The 19,592-nt window shown below is 45.6% G+C and overlaps 1 protein-coding gene across 7 annotated transcripts in view; it reads left to right on the top strand.

Moving 5' to 3' along the window:
- Positions 1-19,592, top strand: part of PKP4 (plakophilin 4) — a 241,878-nt gene that overhangs the window by 177,790 nt on the left and 44,496 nt on the right. For 6 of the 7 annotated variants that reach the window (XM_040440787.1, XM_040440790.1, XM_040440786.1 and 3 more), the window contains 3 exons: positions 6,769-6,985; positions 13,601-13,733; positions 15,887-16,100. In XM_040440787.1, coding sequence (XP_040296721.1) covers positions 6,769-6,985; positions 13,601-13,733; positions 15,887-16,100 — 564 coding nt within the window. The remainder of the gene's footprint in view (positions 1-6,768; positions 6,986-13,600; positions 13,734-15,886; positions 16,101-19,592) is intronic. The other variant, XM_040440788.1, reaches the window with a different exon arrangement.

The following is a 19,592-nucleotide window of genomic DNA, read 5'->3' as shown; positions in this document are numbered from 1 at the left end:
AAAATATTAATAGGGTATCCAAATGCATTTACCTTAGGAAACGACAAGGGAAAGACGCTCGTCTGCGCCGACAGCAAGGACAAGGTTCGGGTTTTATAAAGTTTTCTCTTCGGGGATTAATTAATCAATGCTCCCCAGGTTTGTTTTCGGCTCTGTGTCTGTATCGCGTGACAGTGATGGACGCCGCGGTGCCGGCTGCAGGATGATGAATGCGCTATATACATGAGATGTGGCCATGTTACTCCGCGCAGAAGTCATTTGTACTGGACCTATTGTATCCGACCATTACCACAGGACCAGTAAATCAGCCGGCACTGATTAAATGAGAGCCCCACGATAAATGATTGAAGCTAATGGTTTGATGGACGTGAATACAGTGCAGCGGTGACAAGCCTCCCCCGTGTGCAGAAGCGCTCTGCAGAAATAAACTTTCAGAGCACTTTTCCACTTCAGTATTGTTAGAGTCAGGGAATCCGCCTCGTTACTGCAGTAATTAGTCTGGACACACATTAGCTACACAGATAATGCTGATGATTTAGGACTGAAATGCCTTTAAAGGGACATTACTCGAGGTGCCGTACAGAAACGATGTGCAGTACAGGTCTGGTTGGCAGCATTACAAGGCATCTGATATCCAACCAAATGATGTCCGAGGTGCGCGCTGGTCCCATAAGCAAAATGTTCTTTCTCCCATCCACATTCTTGGTCGTATTCTAGAGGAATTCTGCTTTTTATCATTTACAAATGTACAGCTTGGTGCAACCAGGGTGTCACCGTTGCACTTTGTGGTACTGGCCGCCACGCTTCTTACATCTGGCCGCCCTGCAACTTTTAGTGCCAGGCACTTGATGTAGTCTCGCCTGGCCCTGTGTTACCGCACGGGGGCGCTGTTGCTTCTGTATTCAGAGCACACTCGGTGCAGCCCTGCTGCTTACCGATTCCCGAACCGACGGCGCTCGCATGTAGAGAGGACTTCAGCCATGGCAAACAGCAGAAATGTACTGCCCGCATATTATATGCGTAGTAACGCACGGCCAGGCGAGACTACATCACCGCTTGGCCCAGTCACTCAAGGTTGTATGGGGCTGGTCTGCCAGGAGTAAGGAGTATGGCTTACAGTGTAACAAGGTGCAATGGTGACTCCCTCGTTGCACCGAGCTGTAAATTTGCAAATAATAAAAACATGAATTTCTCCAGAATGTGGCCAAGAATCTGATGGGAGAAAGAGCATTTTACCTAGGGGACCGGCGCACACCTGACAATTCATTTAGTTGGATATCAAGGTATGTAGTGACAGATTCTCTTTAAAGGGAATGTATCATCGGAAAATGACCCATTGTTTAAATCACGTTTTTATGTTAAACATGTTTTTAGAATATTTTGATGAGTTATATTTTTTTCCCGTGCCTAATAATAGGTCTTAATTTCCTGTTCTGTACAGGTAACTTTTCAGTAGCCATTATCCTTATAACCACAGGCAGAATTACAATGACAAGTAACACTTCTATACATAGATGAGACAGGATCCACCATTTACAATAAGTGATATCACTGCTTATCTTCTCCTTCCTGACCTCTGCACAGGTCACAGAGCATGCCTAGAAAACTCTCCCATAGACATCAATGAGGTCCCCTCCTGACCATTGTGTCTATGGCCTGTGTAGCTGTAGATGCCGTCTTAACATATTTTAGGCCTAGTGGACAGTGTAAAAAATTGCAGTATTACCATATATACATTTTTTTTTTTAATATAGTGGCATAGAAAAATAAAAATTCCAAAAAGTCTTTTTCTGATGACACATTCCCTTTAAGGTGGTCATGTTGCTAAATGCTCCTGCTCATTTCACCCACCCTTACACATGCACCTTCAGCCACGGGGGCATGAGATTTAAATGGACAGTGGGGAATAAGCCAATGCCAGACATGATGGGGGCAGATCTTCCATGTAAACAAAGGATCAGGCACTGCTTATCTCCAGCAAGCGCCCCCCCCCCCCCCCCCCCCATACGTTTTAGCCTCTTAGAAGCCCCCACAGTCTTCAAGACCTACTGACATCATCTTATGTTTATGGGCAGGTTGAGGACCCGAGCCCTCCCTAGTACGGTGCCCTACAGCCTCCACGCTGCCATGCTTTGTTGGGTGACGTGTTTACGAGACTATTCCATAAAGCAACATCCATCTTTTCGCCAGGCTTTGTGTAGTGCAACACATGCCTCCCAGGATGACCTTGTCCCGGATATCACTACAGCGGGTTATAACCTGCGAGGATGTGAAGTATGGCAGCCAGCAGATTAGATTGTCTTGAGACTTTACAGTATAAGGCGGCAGCCTGGCGTAATATACGGACTTATAATATACGGACGTATATCATCTCCCTTTGATGTATTTATTGGCTTTTACTCACTTGCTCTGCAATTACGACCCAAACTCTTGGTCTTGGGGTCTCCTTTACCCCCCCCCCCCCCCCCCCTTACTTCTATATATCTACAGCCCTGAGGTTTATAATAAGAGAAATGTCGCATTTACTGCATAATAATAAAAACAAAAAGGTGGAATAAAATCTCCTCGCCCGTGCCACTCCTCTGTTAATGCGTGGAGTTATAGAGAAGATGTTCAGATCTGACACAACCATTAAAAGAATAAAGGCCCCTCTTCTCCTCGACGCGCTGATCCCTGACCGCTCCTCGCGGCCGCACTCTATAAATGGCTCGTTCTGGCGGCCCAGTCCATTTCATACCTTGTCAGAGATGGCTCTCCCATTAGCCTCCACGACCTCATGGAAATAACCTTCCCTATTAAACATCCATTAGGTGTGACGGCGTAACTCTGCTGTCAGTGCGAGCGGGAGCTGGACGGTAATACAATGTTATATTACAGTCTAGAGGCTCTAATATATGGCCGTCTCCTGGGGGGCGGTGTGGCCTATTAGCTCATCCACGCATGGCCCTTAATTATTAAAAACTGCAGGAGAATTTTTATGCTCCAGGTTACATGAAGCGTACAGGACCCAGCGACATTTATAGTTCTCCACGGTGGTGGCTGCTGACCGTGCGGATTGCCACAAGAACCAGTGCAAAGGAAGCAATTGCCCAGTGCAGCCAATCGGGATGCAGCTTTGGTCTCTGTTTGAAAAATAAAAGCTGCAATCTGGTTGGTCGACACAGGCCACGACACCATGTTTATCTTGTACTACTTTGTACGACTCTCTTTGGAATCTCTGCTGCATTTATGAATCTTTTCTAGCTTTTTTTTTTATTATTATTTTGCTGTTTATTTTTAATATATATATTTATTTTTTCCTGATATTCTATTTTTGCACATTATCTACTTATAGTCTATAGCAGAGATGCTGAACCTGCGGCTCTCCAGCTGTTGTAAAACTACAACTCCCACCATGCATTGCTGTAGGCTGGGCTTGCTGGGAGTTGTAGTTTTGCAACAGCTGGAGAGCCTCAGGCTGGCCATCCCTGGTCTATAGTATGAGGGTCTTCTGGCCTTGTGTCAAGCCTGTTTCAAAGCAACCAATCACAGCTGTACTTAATTTTTTACAATAATGCTCACCTTACTGATACCCGACCGCTCCTGTTTTGACGTTTCACGGACACGTGACCGCTCAGCCAATCAATGGCCACAGGGGTGACCCGCTACAACCGGTGATTGGCTGAGCGGTCACATGTTCTTATCGCCAGTAACCTGAAGCAGACGGGAAGGGGATTTAAGTATTATTATTGTTCCCACTTTAAAGCATTCTGAGTGTTTTTTTTTTTTTTTAAGTGGCCGGACAACCCTTTTTTTCCCCCCCATAAGTCCTTCTCTATAGTATTTTATGTTTTTGTTTTTTTCTTCCTACTTATAAGTGTATTGTTGGCCAGTAACGGTGATCTACAAAATATGACTCTCCCTCTGTTGCCAAAACTACAACTCCTAGCATGTCTTGACAGCCGCAGCTGGGAGTTGTAGTAATGCAGCATTTTTGGAGTCTCCGTCCCGGGAATTCAATGTTTTATGCAGACTTCGGTTTCTACTCTAGTCTGGGTAATCAAATAAATTAAAACTTTAGTTTTAGTGTAAAAAAAAAATTAAAACATAATCATCATCAAAAAGACAAAGCTTTGTTTCTTGGATCGGGTACATTGTATGCAAGACATGGGAGCGGCGAGGCCCCTACTTGTGATGTATAGACATGGAGAACAGAGGTAAAATCAACTCCACCAGTCACAATGTGAATTAACATTAAATTAACACCTCATCCTGTACTGTAATAACCAAGAGAGATTTCTGTTACGTGTCCATGTGCATGATTTAATTTACTCGTTACATTGTGCTCTATTCTATTGTTATAAGTTGTCAGATAGATGCTTGCTCTGGCCATAGGGTCTACCTACAGACTTAGGGCTCTTTCACACTTGCGTTGTCCGGATCCGGCGTGTACTCCATTTGCCGGAATTACACGCCGGATCCAGAAAAACGCAAGTGAACTGAAAGCATTTGAAGACGGATCCGTCTTCAAAATGCGTTCAGTGTTACTATGGCAGCCAGGACGCTATTAAAGTCCTGGTTGCCATAGTAGTAGTGGGGAGCAGTATACTTACCGTCCGTGCGGCTCCCGGGGCGCTCCAGAATGACGTCAGAGTGCCCCATGCGCATGGATGACGTGATCCATGCGACACGTCATCCATGAGCGTGGGGCGCCCTGACGTCACTCTGGAGCGCCCGGGGAGCCGCACGGACGGTAAGTATACTGCTCCCCACTACACTTTACCGTGGCAAACAGGACTTTAGCGTCTTGGCAGCCATGGTAACCATTCAGAAAAAGGTAAACGTCGGATCCGGTAATGCGCCGAAACGACGTTTAGCTTAAGGCCGGATCCGGATTAAGGCCTTTCAATGGGCATTAATTCCGGATCCGGCCTTGCGGCAAGTGTTCAGGATTTTTGGCCGAAGCAAAAAGCGCAGCATGCTGCGGTATTTTCTCCGGCCAAAAAACGTTCCGGTCCGGAACTGAAGACATCCTGATGCATCCTGAACGGATTTCTCTCCATTCAGAATGCATTAGGATAAAACTGATCAGGATTCTTCCGGCATAGAGCCCCGACGACGGAACTCTATGCCGGAAGAAAAGAACGCAGGTGTGAAAGAGCCCTAAGCCATCGCCAATATCGCAACATTAAAGTGTTAACCCAATAGTGTCATGAGCTTTGCACGTTGCGGAATAAGCTTGTGTGTGAATGCGCCAAGAGTTACTTTAACGCCTGCTGCATCGGTAGGTACAGACGCACTGTAGATATTTTACTCGTTTTTGGTCACCAGATCTCGTAGTTGTCGGTGGGACCTAACACTAATGTTTCCTCCATTATTATATTGGCCAAACCAAAAAGTGCACATTAAGCTCGATTCATGTAAAATTGTAAAAACCTGTTGTATTTTTGGCAAAGTGGTGTAAATTTGTGTATTATTTAGGGTCCATTCACACGTCCACAATTTCGTTCCGCATTTTGCGGAACAGAATTGCGGACCCATTCATTTCTATTGGGGCAGCACGATGTGCTGCCCGGATCCGGAATTGCGGATCCGCACTTCCGGGTCTGCAACTCCGTTTCCCGAGAAAAATAGAACATGTTCTTTTCTTCTCCACAATTGCGGACAAGAATAGGCATTTTCTATTAAGTGCCGGCGATGTGCAGTCCGCAAAAAATGCGGAACGCACATCGCTGATGTCCGTGTTTTGCGGATCTGTGGATCCGCAAAACACACACGGACGTGTGAATGGACCCTTAGTTTGCACAATTTCTGCATGTTGTCAGTGAATGGAAACGTTCTTGTGTACATTCAGCCGCTGAAAGTCCCTCCTATTCCAGTTCTGCTCACACAGCTGTAGGGCTTGTTACAACAGAGAGCCGTGATGATACATAGGCCACGTTTATTTTGTGGTCCGCAATATACGCATGATGTCCGTGTTGCTTGCCTTATACTTGGCTGCAAAATGCAGAACTCGGACCCTTTGAAGTCAGCGAGTCCTCAATAGGCATTTCTATCATAGGGCTGGCCGTGTGTGCTCCCCATAAATGCGGACAGCAGGTACCCATGTTTTGCGGATCGTAAAACACTTAGTCGTGTGAATGGAACCTAAAGGGGTTATCTGGGAATGTAATATTTATGACCTGTCCTCAAGCTAGATCATCAATATCATATCATTGGGGGTCTGCGGCTCAGCTGACGTCAGGGGCCACAGTGTTCAGACAATCACTTCATCCCCTTCATTTTTTCTTTAGCAGGTACTTTCACTGGAAAGGGAGCGGAGATGCGGTACCCCAGCACGGCCGCTACACAATGGACGGAGCTTTCTGCTTCCAGCTCCGTCCACTGTGTTTGCAGTGGTGCTGATTGGTGCCGGATGTCGGACCCCCACCGATCTGATACTGATGACCTATCCTCAGGATAGGACATCAATCTCTTTAGACTGGAAACCCTCTTTACACATGCCTGCATGAGCACCAAGAACACTAGCAGAGTCCCATAGGTATGATCCACTGGGGGCCCCAAGCACCTGTCTGACACTGTCCCGGTGGTAAATTTGTCTTCTGTTTGTACACTTGTTGCCCTGCCGGCTGTACAGCTGCATGTTGTAAAGGGTTTACCGTCTGTTCTCTCCACCACCCATGTCCTACTTGTGTGTTTTGGGTAATGGGGGCACCATAGATTAGTCACTATGGCCATTTTTGGTTTTTTTGGGCGGTCCGGTGTGAACTTTTTGTTTTATTTTGCTAGGGTCGGGTAATCTTCACAGGACATTGAGCCAACGTAACACTCTTGCATACCAAAGAAATAATTATGCTCTCAACACTGCAGCTACCTATGCTGAGCCATACCGATCAATGCCGTTCCGGGTGTCTGAAGGCAGCTATAACAGGATGCCGCACGCTGCGCCCGCAGATGATGGAACCACAAGGTCCCCCTCAATTGACAGCATACAGAAGGATCCCAGGCAAGTAAACGCCAGACACTTGGCTTTTCTATGTTAAACGCGTTGCTTAGACCTCTTTACAATGCACCGCTTCCTGAGCTGCGGAGACGTGATGTGGGAGGCATTGGCTGTGACCCAGCTCTCCCAGGAGCAGATGAACTGGGTGAATGCACTGTGTAATTGACGTAAGAGTAAGGATATGTTCCCTGGACATCATTGTGAGGATTCGTATGCCAGGACCCCTTCGTTCAGGACGCTGGTGGATTTCCAGACCCCTACCAACAGACTGATCTGTGCTTCCTAATCATATCAATTTTTTTATTTTTTTCTCTCCTTTCATATACAAACCTGCTTTCAGAATTTAGCTAGTTACCCCCGGAAACTGACAGCGATCTCGCCAGTCCGAATGATCAGCGGATACCTATTTCCCCAGGACACCCCCATACACATGATAAGCGGCTGCCGACAAGTCTGGAGGCCACTTATCTTCCATGTGAACAAAGGATCGGGCATGTTGAAATCCAGCTCACCCAGTCCTGCTGTCCCCGGACATCTGCCATTGTGGCTCCTTATTTAAGGGTACGGCTACATGGCGACGCTGGTTGCGTGCCAGCTGTCGCCGTCAGGATCGCAGAGTAGCACTGATCCCATAGTAATGAATGGCATTGCAGCACAACACTGCTGGATCTTTTGCGACTCGCACTGCAATCCCATACATCTCTATGGGATCAGCGCTACCCTGCGATCCTGGCCGTGACCGCTGCAGCACCAGTGTCGTCGTGTAGCCGTACCCTTAAGGGGTTGTATTAGATTACCCAAAAGGGGTCTGCTTTTTTTTTTTTTGAGAAACAGAGCCATACCTGCCCATCTGGTATCACGGTTCAGTCCCATTCAAGTAATTGAGGTTGAGCTGCAATACCAGACACAGTCTACTGACAAGAGTGGCGCTGTTTTGTATTCTCACAATGACAGTATATCCAAGGGATCACTGGATATAGCATTGCGTAAACCTTTACCTTACCTAGGACAGGGAGACTTTCCGCTGCTGCCGTCTCTCCTCAGACTCCGCTACCTAACATCATCCAGGTGCCTCCTGCAGAAAATCCGTAATAAGCACCTTGGCTCCTCTCGTCATTTTACCACTTACCTCCCTCCGAGTGCTTGACTTCATGCTGGTGCTCGGTAATGCTAGCCGTAATTGGTAAATTATACTCAATTTCTAGAGATCGGAAAGGTTTGCTATCCGGTGCAGCCACTTGTGTCGTACCGAGAAGGCAATGATATGTCCTGGCATCTGGCACAGGGCGTCCTGACCGTAAGATGGTTCCTGTATTCAGCCGATTGTAACTTCCATCCAGTTCATTAGCTTAGAGGAGCTGTCACCTCTCCTGACATGTCTGTTTTAGAAACTAGTTGCCTTCCCCGTGTAATATCCATTCTGGAGCATCTATTCTTATAGCTTTATGTTTTGCCATTCCTTTATTATTCCTGCTAGAAGTTATTAATGAATTGCTAGCAGTTTGCAGTGAAGGTCCAGATGGGTGTTACCAGTTGGGTGTGTGTCTGTGTGGTCTGACACCATCCAGTTATTGTTGCCAGTGTCACAGTGCAGGGGCACATCCAAACTGGTAACACCCATCTGTACCTTCACTGCAAATGTCTAGCAGGAATGGCAGACTTTAAAGAGGACCTGTCACATCTCCTGACATGTCTAATTACTTGCATCCCCCAATGTTACAACAATTCTAGAGCATCTATTCTTATGACTCTGTTGTGTCTTTTATTGTTACTGCTGGAAGCTATGGATGAATTGTTAGTTTGCAGTGAAGGTCCAGATGGGTGTTACCTTCATTATAAAATGCTAGTAATTCATAACTTCTAATGCTAAATAGAGGAATGGGACAACATAGGGTCATAAGAATATATGCCTTAGAATTGAGATTACATGGTGAATGCAATTAGTTACTAAAACAGACATGTCAGGAGCGGTTATAGGTCAGTTTTAAACGAGTTTTCCACTTTTAGTAATTGCCTTTTGTTAGTCTGGTCCTAGAGGGGAGATGAATTATTACATAGCAGTCACTGAAATCAGAATGTTTTAGGGGTTTTTCACGCTGCTTGTGCGGTGATTGACAGGACCAGTCAGTGGAAACGTGATCACGCCGGGCCCTGACTCCTACAGTCAATAAAATTGCAGGGGGTGTGGCAGTTGCAGAGAGGGCGGAGCCTCTATGTGTAATGACCACGCCCCTGTTGCTCCTAGAGGCTTATTTGCATATATTAAAACAGAATTTTTCTCAGCAATGCGGACACATGAACATGGGACCAACACAGATGTCTTCAGCTGCCAAGTGCACATGTAACGGGTCAGCCAGTGTCATCTGGGGCGTAGCTATAGGGGATGCAGGGGTAGCAGTCGCTACCGGGCCCAGGAGCCTGAGGGGGCCCAAAGACCCTTGTGCCACATAAGAAGACACCGGTATTATAGAAAGTGCCTGCTGGTCAAGTTACACTTATGACTAGAGGGAAGGGGGTAGGTTAAGAATTTGGTATGGGAAGGGGGGGTGCCATTTCAATTTTTGCCTCAGGCAGCACGAAGGCTATGTGCTTCCCTGCCCCTGCTGAACTATTGCACCAGGGCCCATGAGCCGTTAGCTACGCCCCTGGGTGTCATAGGTACAAGTCTGAGGACAGATGCCCTTTAAGAAACAACATGAGACATATTTAATTATTATTATTATTGCATTTTGATGAATTGCTCCTTAAAAGGTTTCTCCTCTTTGTTCAGTCTTTTTGACAAAGTGTCCACTGACTGTAGGCTGAGCAGAGTGTTCCCTGACTGTAGGCTGAGCAGAGTGTCCCCTGACTGTAGGCTGAGCAGAGTGTCCCCTGACTGTAGGCTGAGCAGAGTGTCCCCTGACTGTAGGCTGAGCAGAGTGTTCCCTGACTGTAGGCTGAGCAGAGTGTCCCCTGACTGTAGGCTGAGCAGAGTGTCCCCTGACTGTAGGCTGAGCAGAGTGTCCCCTGACTGTAGGCTGAGCAGAGTGTCCCCTGACTGTAGGCTGAGCAGAGTGTCCCCTGCCGAGACCTCCAGCCATTATCTGTAAGAAGAGTCTGTTCAGTGTCCCTGCAGTGCCACCACTGGAGAAATATGGTATTACATAGACCCCACTGTTATCAGTGGGCTGCTGCCTGTGTGATGCCTGGGACTGTCGGGTCCTCCAGAGCACCTCTTTGTAGCTGCTGTCCATGCTAATAGAGGAATGGGTGACTGGCCTTACTTACCCATAATTCCCCAAACCCTTAAGTAACAAGGTAATTCAGTTTAAAAGAATTTTTTTAAAAAAATATTATATTTATATTTATATATTGGTGTGTGTGTAGACAGATGATAGATAGATGGAGAGAGAGAGATAGGGAGAGAGAGGGAGAGAGATGGAGAGAGAGAGATAGGGAGGGAGGGAGAGAGAGGGAGGGAGAGAGAGGGAGAGAGAGAGAGAGAGGGAGAGAGAGAGAGAGGGAGGGAGGGAGAGAGAGAGGGAGAGAGAGGGAGGGAGAGAGAGAGGGAGAGAGAGAGGGAGAGAGAGAGAGGGAGGGAGAGAGAGAGAGGAAGGGGGAGATTGAGAGGGAGAGAGGGAGGGGGAGATTGAGAGGGAGAGATATTATAGTATATTAGCACCCCACATATTTCCCATAGTTGTACCTGAGCCCATCCCTCTTTTATCCGGTTGTGTTCTATCATTGCTCCATGACACAGCTACATTTGGTGATGCTGCAGTAAGGTATGTGTGTGTGTGTTGTTCCTGCTGGTTAACTTCGCTGGCACACGCTTTGGATGCGTTGCTTTATTACTTCCCCAGATTCCTTGACTCCCTCTGCCAGGAGCGGTCATGTACTCCTATCATCGTGTCCTGACAAGGTGCTGGCGGGGATGCAGGTAACAGAACCCGGACTCTGCACTGGCCGCTGTATGTTGGGCTGGTCCAGCTGCCTCCGAGCCTTGCTTTTCCCCGGTACAGGAAGCTGCCTGCATTCATGTTTTATCAGATGTAATGTGATGAGCCGGGATCGATGTCTGTGATATTAAGTGATGTCAAAAGTGCCTCGTGGTTTGATTCACATAACAATGTGCTCCGATCTGCGCTGTAATTTGTATCTGGTCAGAAAGGAATTGTGCGCTGATTGTCCTTCTGACCTGCGTGTAATAGAAATGATAATTTATTGCCAAAAAGAAACGGGCGCTAAGAGCAACGTGAAAATTAACCAAAGCAGAAAAAGGTGACGAGTACAGCTCAGCCGCTTCTAATCTATCGCGGTTTCTTGCTGGTAAATTCGGCTCATTTAAGCCCTGCCCCGGGAACGCCAAACCCGCCAAGGACCGCCCACTTCTGGGAAGACTTGTACAATCCCTGCCCATTTTCAGCCTAGGACAACCCGTATTTGCGGAGATTGTCCCAGAAAATTGAGGACGGTCCCTGCAAATTCAGCATTTTTGGCCATTGTATGTTTCAGTATGGCACCACTACAGGGTTCAGCTTTCCCAACCTCGGGACTGGCTACCTATCCGAGGACCGTAGTGTTTGCTGGTCGTCTCCAGTTTCCTTACCACTACATAGCTAGGCAGATTAGATGACAACCCGCTGGGACTGCTGACAGTTATATTGGTTGTCAGATTTCATAGAAATGGGTATAACTAAGACCCTGCTGCCTAGGTCCTGTCAGGTCTCTGTGTGTGGTACTTATATATATTATATCTATTAGAAAGTACTTATATGCTGGAACCTCCTCTGTTATTCCTCATGGAAGTATAAGAATATATTGAACACTGGGTGTTACCAATCTCCTTGTTAATAAGGTGCGTTCCTATACAACCTGTGGGTGGTTTCACACAACTTTTATTTTTTTTGTTTCTTTTTCCAAAAATGCCGTGTTTTTAGACTGGCTTTTATTTTTTTGGAGCAAAAAAACACCATGTTATGTTAGCCAGTAGAAAATAATAGACATTCCTAGAAAGCACACAAATTTCATGCTGTTTTCTAAAAGCCAAAAAAGACGTAATGTGGCAGCAGCCTGAATTGTTGGCCAGTATTAAAGCATGTCGGGGTAAACCTCACTGACAAAGGAAATGGCACCACACAGTTCTTAGTTTATTCATTTCCAGGAGGAATAACAGAGGAGTGGCACAATGCAAATTTCTAAGAAAAGACCATGTTATTTCATGGGGAATATGCTTATTTACTATGAAAAATATGTCGGGAGAGGTGGCCTGTCTTCTTTGAAGGGATTGTCTGGTTTAGAAAACCTCCTATTAGAGAAAATGTAGTTAATATAGAGGAGCTCGCTATTCAGAGCCGGGCAGAGAGCGCTCGGCGCGTCCACACGTTGCACTGTCAGCCCATTGTTTTAGTTGAGAACGGTGTAATACTCCATATTCCCTGTGGTGGCGCTAGTTAGACTACTAGTTGTCCATAGAAGTCTTTAATGGGTTATCCACATGTGGACATGTATATCAGGATATGCCATAAATGATGGGTGTGAGCCCCACCTCTCAATAACGGGCTCAACCCCCAGCCACAGTGAGTGGAGGGGTGACCACACCTGTTCGGCTCTCAGCTCACATCTATGGGAGTTCTGAAAAGAGGTGGCGCTCTTATACATAGGGGAAGCTGCACATGCGCAGTCACTACAGCCGCAGACGGGGCCCCGTTCTCCAGATAACAGCGGATCCCAGAGTTGGATATTCCAAAAGTGTCCAGATGGGAATAACTCCTTAAAGAGCATCTATTAAACCAGGCACAGCTGAATGTAATGATACGTCTAGTGATCTGTTACTTCATTCTGGAGAAAAGGTAATTTTAATCCAAATGCAAATGAGCAGATAAGTGCACTGAGGGCGGGTCCAAGCCTTTTTGTGCACCCTCCTTCCTCCGCCAGCTCCTTCCTGATTGACAGGCGAGATGACTATGCAGAAGTCTTACCCCCTTTTCTAATATGTTGTAATTGTATTTTTTTTTTTATATATATATATACTTTTCTGTGATTTGTTTTATACATTTGTTATTTGAGTTGCAGGTTGTCTTTTTTATTTTTTATTTTTTTTTATATATTTTTTTTCTTCAGAATAACTTTAATCGTTATAACAAATGTTTTCAGAACAAGAAGCCATAATCATCAGCCTCGTCATTTTGTATGTTGATGACTTGTCGCCTGATTTGCGGCTTCAAGGAGGGAAGTAAATCGCTGCAATTGTTAAGAGGCCTCGTAACGTCTAATGGCAGCGTGTCACACGTGTCAGGGGAATGCCTGGTGGTCTGGCCTCGAGGCCGCATTCGGCTTCTTTTAGCTATACCATTCGGTCATAAAATTTGGGCAGAATTTAACCCCTTGGTTAGATGAACCGCAGCAGAGCGCTATGAGCCAAGTCCAGCCTGGCACAGTGCTATCCTGCCATACCATTAGACCACGGCGTACTGCGTCTCCCTACAGATGGATACTTTCCAGAGAGAGAACAGGATTCTTCTGTAGCTCACACAGAACTTCTCCCTCCACCACCCTTCTCACTATAAAGATATTGTCGGCTTGCTAGACTGGCGCCTTGGCTCCAAAATGAATTTGTCGTCTTCTTCTCCTAAACAGGGAGTTTGCTTGGCGTGACCCCGAACTACCTGAGGTCATTCATATGCTTCAGCATCACTTCCCTTCAGTGCAAGCAAATGCAGCGGCCTACCTGCAACATCTCTGCTTTGGGGACCATAAGATCAAAATCGAGGTAAGATATCAAAGGAAAACTCCACCATTCCTGGAGTGCTCTTCAAAGCTTCCACAGCACATTTGGTGGCGAAAATAGCGCCGTATTGTCCTATTCTTGCCATCTTACACCCCAGAACCCTGAATGACCCCAGTATAGGTCAGTGGGGGTCCGCTGGATGTTGAAGAGACCCAGCACAGCATCCTGACTTCAGTTCCAGTACAGAATATGTCACGTATAACACAGAGGAGCCGGCCCTTCTCCTGACATGCCTGATTGTATTCTGATGAAATGACCGCTCCAGCACATCTTTCATAGACCTCCTCATTGTGTCATTCCCCTCTTGTAACTCCTAGAAAAATTTGAATAAATTGACAGTTGGGTGTTAACCATTTAGGGGTGTGTCCCTACTTGCTGACCATGTCAAACCATGTAGGGATACACCCTTTACTGACCAGAGGGATGATGACATCCAATTGTCAGTTAATCTGTAACTATTCTAAAGGAATAACGGAGCAGCTATGAGACTGGCTGACCTGTTACATGTGCACTTGGCAGCTGAAGACATCTGTGTTGGTCCCATGTTCATATGTGTCCGCATTGCTGAGAAAAATGATGTTTTAATATATGCAAATGAGCCTCTAGGAGCAACGGGGGCGTTGTCATTACACCTAGAGGCTCTGCTCTCTCTGCAATTGCCAAACCCTCTGCACTTTGACAGGGACAGGCAGTGTAATAGTGATCACCAGCCTTGCCCTGTCAATCAAAGTGCAGACGGTTTGACAGTTGCAGAGAGAGCAGAGCCTCTAGGTGTAATGGTAACGCCCCCATTGCTCCTGGAGGCTCATTTGCATATATTAAAGCACCATTTCCCTCAGTAATGCAGGCACATATGAACATGGGACCAACACAGATGCCTTCAGCTGCCAAGCGCGCATGTAACAGGTCAGCCAGTGTCATAGGGACAAATCTGCTGACAGATGCCCTTTAAGGCTACAAAAGCCATTAGCAGCGGCTGGTAGGCTCCGGCTGTTTATATGCATTTAATTAGAGGTCATTGATTATCATAGGTTGCTAGAGAACCGATACGGCTGTGTCTTAGCTTCTGTTTAGAAAATGTCTATGAGCTGATGAACCGAGACTAGGAGTTACTAGATGGCGTGCTGCAAATAACCCTCATTGCTGTAGTTGTCAGTCTCGGGGCTTTGTTTTCAGCTCTGTGATCTGACTGCTGCCGGCAGTATCTTTCCCCAAACTCCAGCATTTAAGATACGCCAGAAAACTTCTGCAGAATCCATCCGAAATTACCCGCGTCAATAAAAAACTAAGCGTTTTCCCTATAGCAATAATTGTGTTTTAAACTCCCGCGAAATTATAGCAATCTTTTCTCTGTCACAGAATACAAGCCACATTCAGGCGGCAGAAACGAAACGCTGTAATTTAGGTAGAACCATCTCATCTCTTTCACTTGCACTCCACATGAATTCAGGATTTACACCATCATCTAGATTGGTTGTATAATAATGGGCATAGTGTGAATGCTCTGTACCGGTGCTCACCGTGTTTGGGCTTGATATCGAAGGCTGCAGTTTGCTGCTGCATTTTACATTCTTTACTTCTTTTTTTTTTTCGGGTAGGTTCACATATCCGCCAAGGTAATCCAGTAGTCTGTTCCAGAAGAAGAACAGACTACCAGAGTTAATGTATAGACGGTATACAGCGTAGCCAGACGCTGGCATGCACTACCGGATTCCTATTCACATTAATGAGACCTGGCATATTTCAGGCTTAAAAGCTATGTACACCTGTAACAGATATTGGCAAATGAAATGGGAAGCATTGGCTCACGAGCGTCAAGTGATTGGCAATGTATTACTACTTTTGTTATACTGTATGTGTTATTTCTTAGCTTAGTCAGCTGTTGGTAAAAAAAAAATTATAGTAATAATATGTCTGGACAGGCTATTTAGGATATTTAATACTGGCATAAATAAGGACATTTCCAGGCTTTTCAAGGTATAGGTAGAATTTGCTTCGGACATAAGCACAGCAATTGCCGGATACCTTTCTCAGATTTAGGCACTGACATCAGTAGCACATTTAGATTTCAGTTTCTTGCTACATTCTTTCATTTTTATCATTTTCTTTTTACCTTTTCTTGTTAAACTTGTAAGGTGTGTCGACTTGGAGGAATAAAGCACCTAGTTGATCTTCTGGATCACAAGGTACTGGAGGTTCAGAAAAATGCATGCGGCGCCTTGAGAAATCTCGTATATGGCAAGTCTACTGACGAAAACAAGATTGCGGTGAAGAACACAGGCGGGATCCCTGCCCTCCTTAGACTACTGAGAAAAACCAATGACCAAGAAATAAGAGAACTTGTAACCGGTGAGTGAGGACTGTATACAATAATCCTAAATTATAATCCGGAATTCAATTGTTAAAACCGATTCAATAGTGTAATATGTTGTATGGTAAGCCACATTTGATGTGTTATTTTAAAAAGGTGTGTTTGAGGCTAGTTTCAACTAGAGGAATAGCATTGTTTCTGGCTATACAATCTCCTTTGTACATAGTAAAGGTCTAGTTTGCAGTTCTCTCAGACATGGTGGGTGGAGACTAGCTACCGTCCACTACACACAGAAAGTAGAGGAGAATCTGCTTCCGAACCTTCTCTTATGCACTCAGAAGCAGCCCTAGGATCATGGAGGACATTACACAGCATTACTGACCTGTATGGTTGTGAATAAAGCACTTAGGAAGTTTCTAACTCAGCCTTTGTAGCTACAGCCATGGGCTTGTCTGTGTGTGCTCCTGCTCACTCCTCCTCCCCTCCCCATAGACTTCTGTTGACATGGGTAATATGGTCCTCCAGTAGTGCTGCTCCTTTCTTGGACAAGATTAAGGCATTTTTCAAAGTGAAAAGCAATTAGCAAGGAGGCTGAAAGGTAAACGGCAGATAACATGAGAACTAGACATTCCTCACTGATAAGACATATTGCAAAGTCTCTTCTAGTTGCTTGTACTATTGATTTATGGAAAGTTGTGTGAAAAGTTAGTGACCATTTAAGCCAAAGCCATAAATTGTCAGGAAATTATTTAGCATTGTGAGCTTCTGTATTGTAAAACAGTAGGGCTCCATTCACACGTCCGCAAATGGGTCCGCATCTGTTCCGCAATTTTGTGGAATGGGTGCGGACCCATTCATTCTCTATGGGGTCTGAAGAGATGCGGAGAGCACTCTATGTGCTCTCCGCATCCGCATTTCCGAAGCGCGCCCCCGATTTTCCGGTCCGCGGCTCCGGAATAAAATAGAACAATTTGCAGATCCGCAATACACTACGGACGTGTGAATGGAGCCCAACTAGGAGTCAGGGAGGGGGTGCAGCTGCAGTATCCCACAGTGTGTATGTGAGACTGCATCTTATAAAAGAAGGAAATATAAAAGTTGGCCATACACATTAGATTGAAGTAGGTTATGGGGTGGCCCCTTTACAAGCACTTCTTACCTATCTATAGGATAGAGTATAGTTGTCTGATTGGCGGGGGTGCGACTGCTGGGGCCTCCACCATTCACAAGAATGGGGGGGCCTTTGTTCTCCTGTTTGAACGGAGCAGCGGTTCCGAATGCTTGCTGCGGTTCTGTTTTAACTCTATGGGACTGCTTGAGATGACCAGATACAAGTGCTCCGCTATCTCTGGCAGTTCCACAGAGGCGAATGGTGTGGCAGCATGTGTGCGTGACCCCGCCGCTCCATTCAAACTGGGGATCCCAGGGCCCCGTTCTCATGGTCAGCACAGCCTCAATAGAGCCTAATACCACAGTCCATCACAAAATACACCCCCCAAAAACTTCCACTGGCCGGCCATGAGGAGAGCCCAGGCAGCCCCTTGGGCATCGGCCCACTGGGAAATTTCCCAGTAAGGTCTATGGCCAATCCGCCCCTGATCCTGGGTGTCGGAACCCATGGAGGATAGGTCATCAGTTAAAAAATCTGGGAAAACCCCTTTAAGGTCCTAAATGTCCTGAATATGGAAAAGGCTGCACCAATTTTGCAGTGAAAGATTCCCTTTGATTGTCCGGCCTATTTTTATGATTCTGTTTAAGTTGTCACCAGAGCCGCCAACTTTTCATATGAAAATAGAAGCGCAATGTTTGTGATGCAGAGTGCCCTCTGATTGCAGAACGCCGCTGCTACCCGCTATTGTTTGGGTAATTTGTTCCTTCTGCAATTTTCATTATTACTATTATTTATTTTAAATCATCTCCGACGCCAAGTGCTCTGATTATCAAATGCATTAACATTCAGTCTCAAGCTGCTATGATATTGGCAAATATAATTGAGTGCTGTTCATGAATTTCCCATCCTAATGTTCGTTGTTGTTCCCCCCCCCCCCCCGCAAATGAAAAATGCTGCATTCATAAACAAATTCCCCCAGGCTAATGACTGATTAAGCTCCAGTGAAATGTTCTTGACCAGGATCTGCCCCCACCTGTGTTCAAGTCACGCCGCCATGTACACGAGCTAATGATTATTTTAATATGGATGTAATTATGAAAATTGCACAATTATGATTGCCAGTCAGGTTTTTCAGTTTATAACCAGTAGATATGGCCGCTATTAGATTAGTCTCTAGGCCACACCCTCATACCGATGCCGTTATGTCGCTTTATTTAATGAGATGTAAATGATAGGTTTATTATAGGTTAGAATGTGGTACATGGTTGGTTACGTTAGTTTTCTTTGAATTGGCTATTAAATGTAGCATGCAGCGCCAAGTGCCTATTCACACTGTTGCCCGCCGTGGTGGCCCCACATCCCATTGCACTGCTTGCCATGGAGTCCGCTCCTCCCTGCACCTCACACTGCTGCTTTGGCATTGAACATCTTACCTCCAACAGATTATGCTGACTGAAGCATGAGTCACCAGCATTCAATGCCGGAGATTCCTTGTACATGTGATTCTAATTGAGAAAGCCAGTCGGATGACTACTGAAATGTCTTCAATAGAAAATAGAAGTCCGGATGCTCGGACTTATTATTACTGATATACCATGGCCTGGATGAATGACAACCCCTTTAAGAAAATTGCTTTACGGCAGCACCATGGTCCACAGACACAATGGTCAGGAGGGGACCTCATTGACTTCTAAGGCATGCTCTGTGTCCTGTGCAGAGGTAATTGTACAAGTAAAGGATCCTGTCTTATCTATACACAGAGGTGATACTATTACAGGCAGAATTAGAATGGCAGATAACTGCAGTAAAGTGATCTGTACAGACCAAGACGTGGCACCTATTATTAGGCTTAGTGGCCAGTGGGGAAACTGCAGGTTTTTATGTTTTTTGTTTAAATAATAAACGTGATTTACACAATAGGTAATTTTCTGATGACGCATTCCCTTTAAAGACCAGTGCGGCGTCAGATCAGCTTGGTGGCAAGCGTTTCCTACAGGGCGACTGCTGTACGGTAACTGTCAAGCCAAGTCTGTAAATGGCATAATAAAAATGTCCATTATTTCCTTTCTTCTTACCTGGAGAAAGTCGTTTTAATGAAGTGCATAGCAACGTCCGAAGTCTTTTTCTCCGACACTTACTTTCCTTGACATCTGAAAATGAAGTGCCGCCATTTCATCTTTTTCTGCCAGTCTATAAATCTTGACTGTGACTCTTTGGCGCATTTGATATTCCTCTTGCATTCTGTTCAGAAACTTGGCCATACAGAACAAGAGCCGTCGTTAAAACTGTCTTCTCTCTATTATTTGACTACATTTACAGCTTTTTTTTTTTTTTTTTTATCAATTTTTGGGGGGTGGAGAAGAGAAAAAAGAAATTCTCATCAGTTTCCTATCCGTATCTAATGGAAACGAAACAAAGA

This window comes from Bufo bufo, chromosome 7 (assembly GCF_905171765.1).
Source record: "Bufo bufo chromosome 7, aBufBuf1.1, whole genome shotgun sequence".
NCBI classification, from domain to species: domain Eukaryota; kingdom Metazoa; phylum Chordata; class Amphibia; order Anura; family Bufonidae; genus Bufo; species Bufo bufo.
Note: the sequence above shows the minus strand (reverse complement) of the source record. Positions and strands in the feature narration are given on the sequence as shown.